Source organism: Sinocyclocheilus anshuiensis, unplaced genomic scaffold (genome assembly GCF_001515605.1).
Source record: "Sinocyclocheilus anshuiensis isolate Anshui unplaced genomic scaffold, SAMN03320099.WGS_v1.1 scaffold3697, whole genome shotgun sequence".
NCBI classification, from domain to species: domain Eukaryota; kingdom Metazoa; phylum Chordata; class Actinopteri; order Cypriniformes; family Cyprinidae; genus Sinocyclocheilus; species Sinocyclocheilus anshuiensis.
This window is the reverse complement of record NW_015548502.1, coordinates 46,879-55,178: the sequence shown is the minus strand read 5'-3', so window position 1 is coordinate 55,178 and position 8,300 is coordinate 46,879. Positions and strand designations below refer to the sequence as shown.

At 35.6% G+C, this 8,300-nt stretch overlaps 2 protein-coding genes across 2 annotated transcripts in view; both read left to right on the top strand.

Moving 5' to 3' along the window:
* The window catches only part of LOC107656788 (transmembrane protein 150B-like), a 3,986-nt gene extending 747 nt beyond the window's left edge, over positions 1-3,239 (top strand). The window contains exons 2-4 of the mRNA XM_016444734.1: positions 2,519-2,646; positions 2,736-2,892; positions 3,061-3,239. Coding sequence (XP_016300220.1) covers positions 2,519-2,646; positions 2,736-2,892; positions 3,061-3,239 — 464 coding nt within the window. The remainder of the gene's footprint in view (positions 1-2,518; positions 2,647-2,735; positions 2,893-3,060) is intronic.
* LOC107656790 (adenylosuccinate lyase) overlaps positions 1-8,300 on the top strand; it is a 38,274-nt gene that overhangs the window by 15,535 nt on the left and 14,439 nt on the right. The window lies entirely within an intron of this gene.

Sequence of the window (8,300 nt, the reverse complement as noted above, 5' to 3'; positions counted from 1 at the left end):
TGTGGATCGCCGGATCGGCTTTCACCGTGGACGAAGCGGAGTCCAGCCCGGGGTCGTCACATGGGGTTGCCGCAAGTCCGCTGGACGCTCCTTCGTCTAATCCGCCGGCCGCGCCATTCTCAAGCCCACCCGCCGCCGCTCACTCAAGCCGAATAATGTACAGTATGTGAAAAATAATGTGTTTTTTTAACCTTAAGCACACATTTCACACATTTCATTACACCAAATACACAAAATAATGTTCTTTTTAGCAACATCATATGACCCCTTTAAATGATTTTAATGAATAGAAATAAAAAAAGGCTTTTATTTGAACTTTTAAATTTAACGCATCTTTTCTGAATATTTTTTTTTGTTACCCTAAACTTTTAAACCCATTTTCCGTGTTTTTACTTGTTTTATTGCCTAAAGATCTTTCCTCAAAGTTAAGATTTCTTTCCATTATCATCTTATGTTTATTTTCTTAAATTGAATACTTTGTAAACCGGTTTTGAAATGATGTTTTTTGCTGTAATCACACTATCCACAGCTAGCATGCTAAAATCACTTCAGTGTCAAATGTGATGTTTCTGTTGTCTTTAATCTCTCTATCATATTTTGTATGTCTAATGTTTATATATACGGACATTTTTAATCAGTTTAGTGAGCTCATAGAAATGTATCTGTGCTCCAGAGAGCCCCAAATGGATGATTAGATCTTTTGACATGCAGTAGTGGTTGTGGGTTTGACATCTCAGTGCTGGTGTCTACTCCTTTGGTGTCTAGTCTTAGTCAAAACCCTTTGCATTTGCGTGCTGAATTTAAATTATTTTATAATAATTATCATGAAAACAGTTTTACAGGATTTTAAACATGTCCTTTAATGGTAGGAACATTTCCACAAGAGTAATGAAACGAGGAACCTTAGTAATAAAAGGGAATGTCATTCTACTCTGCTGGCCTGAGAAAATAATACATGGGAAATGGACAGTAATATTAATTCCCAGTGAAGCAGTAAACCATATCTCAATATCTGCATACCAGTAGTCTTTGCCATTTGAAGGAAAACTGGCAGATGTTCAGCTTGAAAAACGGTGAAAGGGAATTTGAACAGTCAGAAAAGTAAGAAGACTCCTTTTCATTTTCTGTTCTTTAGTAAAGAATAAGATACATGTTGACTTTCAACACCACTATAACCAGGAAAGGTGTGTGGAGAAAAATGCGACACTCCCTCAAACACAATGGGTCTGTGATAACTTATATTGGTGGGGTTGTAAAAATCTAAGCAGATACTTGCCAACTCTGTTAATCTAGACTTGAGTTCTGATTCATAGGTTCCCTCTGTATAATCCATAATACATTATTGCTTCATATATAAATGCATACAATACATCATTTGTAATAATCTAAAATGTGTTATTTGAAGTATTAATTATTATTAATGAACCAATTCATGTCTTGATCTCTGTGTCTTGACACTTTGCCTTATTGCATTTCAAACTGGCTCACTTAAGATGATTGAATATCCTGTGAAGACTTTATAGGGAACTGTTCGGTCACTGAATTGTTTGTTAGGTCACAGTCAAATTTATACATGCTAATAAATGTGCGTTTATGTGTAAAGAGACACTTGGTCTTTCTGCAGGTGATCTGATTGGTCCGTCATGTGGACGTGGGCATTACTTCCTGTCACCCTGGCAGTGTTTGGGATTATTGGGATGTGGGCTGTGTGAGTATTACTTCATGTTTCTCTTACTCTTTTTAATATCTTCTTTGGTTTTTATTTATTTGACTCTTTCTGCATTCGTTTGTGTGCAGGTATGCCATAGCAGTGTCCAATAGCACTGTTAATATAACTGAAGAATTCCCTTTCATCAGGTATGTACCTTAAAATAGACCTTAGGGTAGCGCCATGTATATTTTTGGACAGGAATGAAAATAAGGCTGTGTGTGACAGTGTGTTCAATTATTTTTTTTTAACAACATGGTAATTGTTGAGCTAAAAATGACCTTTCGTCAGGTATTTATGCATTACAAAATTCTGTCCTATCCATAACCATGAACCAAAACTCAATCAAATTGAATCTCATTTTTATACAGAATGAATTGTTCTAAATTAAAAAAAAAAAAATCACTGTCTATCCACAGATTCACACCCCTAGATGCTTCCCAACAGAGCACATCATAAGTGGACACTAGCTAAAATTCCCTGATTAAAAAAGATAAAGAAGCAGCTTGCTAATATGAATGGATCTAAGCTTCCTCAAGAAGTGTTTACTGATGATTTTAACAAAAGCACCTGTGTGTTTGTAAGACATTCCAGAGCCAGAAACGCATAAATGGATGTGAATTTGAAAATATGACATTGCAAATCCATGAATATTGTTTCCTCCAGCACATGTGGCTCATACAACCCCCAGAGCTGCCTGTTTTCTCAGATCTGCAACATATGCTGTGTGTTGGGTGAGTCCTCTTATCTTAATTGTAAAATCGGCCCCCTGTATTGTACCTTCTGCATGACCTCTTTCTCTTTCCGTAGCTTTGTGGATTGTCACAATCAGATTTCAGCAGGTCCGTGATTTGGGTTCTGGGTCTCATTTAAACACAGCCAGTTTGGTGCTTGGCTTCATCTCTAGCACTGAGATTTCCATTCTAGGAAACTTCCAGGTACAGTATATAGCCTACAAACAAACCGAAGTTACTTGATTACTTGCAAATTGTGATGTGCTTATTTGTGGTTGCTTTTGCATTATTAGCAATCCGTAGGGATGGGAGTTCATCTGCTCGGAGCGCTCTTAGCCTTCTTCCTGGGTTTGGCTTATTTCTGGGTCCAGGCGTGGCTTTCGTACGACAGCCTGCCGTCACATGACCGCAAGTGGGTGGTGCCAGTGCGCGTCATCCTCTGCAGCCAGTGTACTTGTTTGGTCATCTGCAGTATCCTTCAGCTCTAAGAGCTGATAAAATGTCATAATAACGGATATGAGTTATGAAATTAATGCATTTTCACTTCATATTATTATAAGTGGTAATTTTGTTGTCCGTAACCTTCTGTCTTCTCAGTGTTTGTTCTCTATAACACAGGGTTTCGCTCTGAAGCTGCCATATGTGAGTGGGCTCTGGTCATCTGTTTTTTTGCACTCTTTGCGATTTTTGCAGCAGAGTTCAGACACATTGACTGCCTCAAACTCACTGTACAGAACAAGAAAAGGAAAAGTGCCAGTGATGCTAATGGTGTGTACACCATACAGGAGATTCACTGAGGAGCAGCTGTGGCTGTGTGGTAATCGGACAGATATGTACAAGTTGAACAAACTCAACATTTAATGTGGACAAAATGAACTATAAGCTGCACAACTGCTAAATGCACAAAAACACACACAACATAAAACACTGTTCAAATCCACATTTTACGATATAAATTATATGTTGAAGAAATGCTACCCTGAATTCATGAGCATATTGTTAACATGACGTTTTCATGATGTTAAATTATAGTTTATAATTTAAAAATGTGTTTTTATCAGTTTAGTTTTCCAGTAGAATATTTCAGTGAACAAACAATTATACCTCAGCCTGGATCTCTTTGGTCGGATTTGTAGTGTTAAAAACTTTGTTTGCATAATGTTATTAAATTTGTTCTGTTATAAATATTTAATTTAATCTATTATAAAAAATAAAAAAAGCGGTTGATTATGAATAAATTTGACTTAACAATTGCTGAGTAACAGTCTACAAAGTGAACGTTAAAGCAAATAAATAAGATGGAATGATGGTCTTTAACATTTTCAGTAATTCGGTTGTAGTAGGTCTTCAGTTTAGCTAGATGTTTGCATCACCTGACCCAACGAAACTAGCTGTTAAGAATTGAGAATCATTTTGTCAGGTCGCCTTTTCTGAGTCATTGTAGTGCATTGCTATGCGGTTGAGGTGGTTGATTACTGTCAATATTTTGTCCCCTATAGACCTAATGCGCCAGAGAAACAAGTGTGCAGCCATCTTTAGAATTTTGTCTATAGCAGGGGTGTCAAACTCAATTCCTGGAGGGCTGGAGTCCTGCAGAGTTTAGATTCAACCCTAATTAAATCTGAGTCAACTAATCAAGCAGGGTTGGAACTAAACTCTGCAGGGCTTTGGCCCTCCAGGAACTGAATTTGACACCCCTGCTGCTATATAGCATCACTGCTGAAGAGTATACTCTTCAGCAGTGATGCTATATAGCAGGGGTGTTGGCTATGTTGGCCCAGATCCAACATAGTGTTGGATCTGGGCCAACACTATGCTGCTGTCTGGGTAATTAGCTGGTGAAATGGATTTACTTATTGTGGAGTTAACGAAAGTTATCATGAGCATTCTAAAGTTTGAAGCGAATGTCATAACAAATGTCAACAGTCCAGGACGATTTTAAAACGAGTGGTTCATTCATAAATTAGTACGACCTTACCTGACGCTGTGGAAATACAAACCGGAAGACAAGACAATGAGCACAATGTTAAAAAGTGGCGGGGCTAGATATAGCTGTACATATGGCTCAGGTTCCTCTGGTGTAGATAGTCTGAGTATGTAGTCTTATCATTTAGAAAAGGAATAGAGCAACTCTCCTCAACTGAAAGTTTGAGGTTTGTTTGTAGCAAGAGGTTGCATATTTATAAATGCTTAATTCAATTTGCAATAGTAATAAACACTGCTAAAAAATAACGTGTGACGGAAACGCTTAATGAACGTGCCTAAAACACTAGAGGGAGCTATGGGTCTAAAGTTATCTTGTTTGCTTGACTGGTGTGCATAAGAAGTTCATCTCACAGGTAGGCTAAATGTAAATTGTGTTTTAGAAAGTCTTTAGTTAAAAAGCCACATTAAAATAGTGTTTAAGTAATTTAGGTTAAATGTGAAAATGAGAAATACTTCTTACTCATAGACATATGACAACTGCCCAGCTTGTGCCATTCAGTAAGTCAGTCAAATAAGCCTGTGAATTTGGACACAACACAGTTGGACATGATTTTCAGATGGGAAACGGCAGTAGAGAGCAGTCTGTGTGTCTCACGATGACATTCTTTCACATACACATTGCTCTCAATGGGTGGGGATAAAACAGAACAAAAAAGAGAGAGAGGGACATGAGGGGGCAAATGAAGGGAACTTAAAGGCACGTTGAAAAGTCCTGAGAATCTGTTCTTTCTTTCTCTTTTCTATTTTAAAATCCTTTCATGATCGGTGTTTTTCTAACATCTGAGCAATGCTCTTCGGATATCCGCTTATTTTGGTTTGGAATTTTTTAGGTAATAGGGTCAACTGAGTAATGCTGTCATCTAAACACTGACATACTCGCCGCAAAAGCTTTAATATAAGATACAGTTGATATGTAATTCAAAACCAGTAATAGTGGTAGAACCGGTAGAGTAAACTTTAAATTCAGTGGTAGCTCATAAAATTTCTATCTATCTATCTATCTATCTAATTTTATTGGTACTAATAATTCAAGTTTGGTGAAGTTTGATTATAGATATGATAATAGATATGAAGTTAAAGGGTTAGTTCACCCAAAAATTCTGTCATTAATTACTCACCCTCTTGTTTTTCCAAACCCGTAAGACCTTCGTTCATCTTCGGAACACAATTTAAGATATTTTGATTAAATCTGAGGGCTCTCTGACCCTCCCATATACAGCAAGGTAACTACCACGGTCAGAGTAAATCCTAGTAAATACGTCATCATTGACGCTATATCATTGATATCGCGATATGACACTTTTTTTATCATGTAAAAATGTATACCGGTGGTATCGTGGATGGTATGATATGGCACACCCCTAATTGCCAGTCAGAATAAATCCTGCTTTAAAGAGCTTGAGCATTTTTAAAGCTGAAAACTGCAGCGCACACTTATAATAAACAATGTTATTGTGCGTTGACATGGATGCTAATACAGATATTGTTATTATTACCTTTATAGTTATCGTTCTTGGTGTGAACAGGCCTTAATGTTGAGAAATTATGCCTTTTTTTTTTTGCCTGTGCTGTTGTTACCTGAGACTTGGGCTCGACAGTGTGAGCATTTCACTCGCATTTGAGACTAAAAATAAATGTGCGCAAACTGGAAAATGTATTTAGGAGCATGAGTGCGAATAAAATTTATTAAACATCCTAACTTACACAGTAGCCTATAACAAATGTATTAATTTCTTCAATTTATTTATGGAAAAACAGCGATAAAGCCTCATATGATTATTGAACTTTAAAAAGGCGACGATTTAATGTAAATAGCACAGATGAGAAGGCGGAACGAGTGAAGGAGACGCGGTGAATGTAAGTGCACATTCGGCACTAAAGGGCGCTGACGGAGGCAGAAATGCAGCCGTTATCCCGGTAACCCTGTAAACAAAGCAGCTGCTACTTTGTTTCAAACAGTCATTTAGATATTTATATTCGCTTTAGTCTAAACCATAGCACCAACTAATTAACACTTAAAGACTTAAGCTATTTATTTTCAAACTTAAGCTTTTTTATTTTATTTTAACCTAAAAGATGGCCTACCTATATATTGACTGATTTGTTATTATTGTTCCGTAACACTTAACAGGTTTCATTAACATTAGTTAACTACATTAGTTCACATGAAATAACAATGACTGCATTTATTAATCTTAGTTCATGTTCATTTTAACTTTTAATAATACATAAAATTAAGTTGTGCCTGCTAATATTTTCTAATGGAGCTAACAAGAACTAACAATAAATAGTTGTATTTTTATTAATCAACCTTAAATAATATAAATAACTGCAACAGTTAGCTATTGTACATTTTTAGTTAATGTTAACCTGCTTTAACTAAAGTTAACTAATGGGACTTTATTGTAAGGTGTTACCTAATGTTCTTTCGTTCACTTTAATCTTGAAACACTTGTTTATTTTATATTTGTGTATTTTTTAAATAAAGTCTTTCTTTAGTAAAATATCTTTAATAAAATTATTTAACAGGAGGACAACACTTTTTTTTACTTACTAAATTATATATTGCGATAAAACCATATACCATGATAAAAGCTTCAAAGACTATTGTATATGTACAATAGATGCTGATGCACCTGTATGTACATAGAAATTAATATGACTATAAATAATTACATAATTAGCCTATTAAATAGAGTCTGAAGCAAAATTATTTAAAAACCTTGTGTACTTTCTGTATTCTGATAAATTATATAATTGTGTTAGTAAATGTCTCCTTATATCCCCTTAAGATAAAACACATTATTTGAAAAATATGCATTGCGCCCCTAAATATTTTTAATGTGCTCCTAAATTTTTCAACTTAAGAGCACATGAAAAATATTTTTCAACTTGGGAGCACATGTGCTCCTTGGGAAAAAGGTAAGCGTCAAGCCCTGGAGTGTCCTGAAATTACCTCCGTTATCCATGAGGCACCTATAGAGATAGATTTCCTGTGTTTATGTGGCTGCATGTATTTATGACTGGTTAAACAAAGGAATTAAAATGTATACAAAACGTATTATAACGATTGCTTTTATATTATTAGTAATAGAAAGGCAAACATTATAATACTTTCTTGTTTGCCCTCAGCATTTAGCAAATACGCATTTATTTCATTCAAACAAATCTTTGAATGACTAATGAACATTTAATTTCACAAAGCTTGCAAACTTAGTTGGATCCATTTGTGATATCTTGTGAAGTGTGCATGTGTATCCTGCATGATCGCGTGTTCTCTGCGTGACGGTCGATCCGTGCGAATGTAATGCGGACAGGTGGAGAGTTCAGCTTCACTAGAGATGCACGATCGACAAACTTTAAAATTGTGATTTCAAATTATGCTGCGCTTTATGCATTTGCCCACTGCCATATTCATGTCATTTCCACTGTGTGCTGTATGTAAAATGAGTGTTACCTTGGCTTTATTTGGAAAAAATATGATTCCCAAATCCCAATGCACACAAACTTCCCAGAATACTGAGTGCCCTGTTGGTTACAGTGTTTACTTCCTTTTTTATTATATTTTTTATTAAATATTTATTTCTTAAACCTTATTTAAAAATAAATAAAATCATATGGGCTTTATATCTGCCATCAGCCACCCTGCTTTCCAAGATATCGGCAGTCAAAAAAACAATTTCGGTCGACCACTAACTACTACTACTACTACTACTACTACTATTTAAAAGAATAATCACACAATACGCTATTTCTTCCATGTTTTAATTTTAATAGTAAACCCCTTTGTTTGCCAAAAATAGAGTTTAACTCTCATTTGATTAAAAGATAAATTAAATTAATGTTTTATGCCTTCATTTGTACTGCACTGT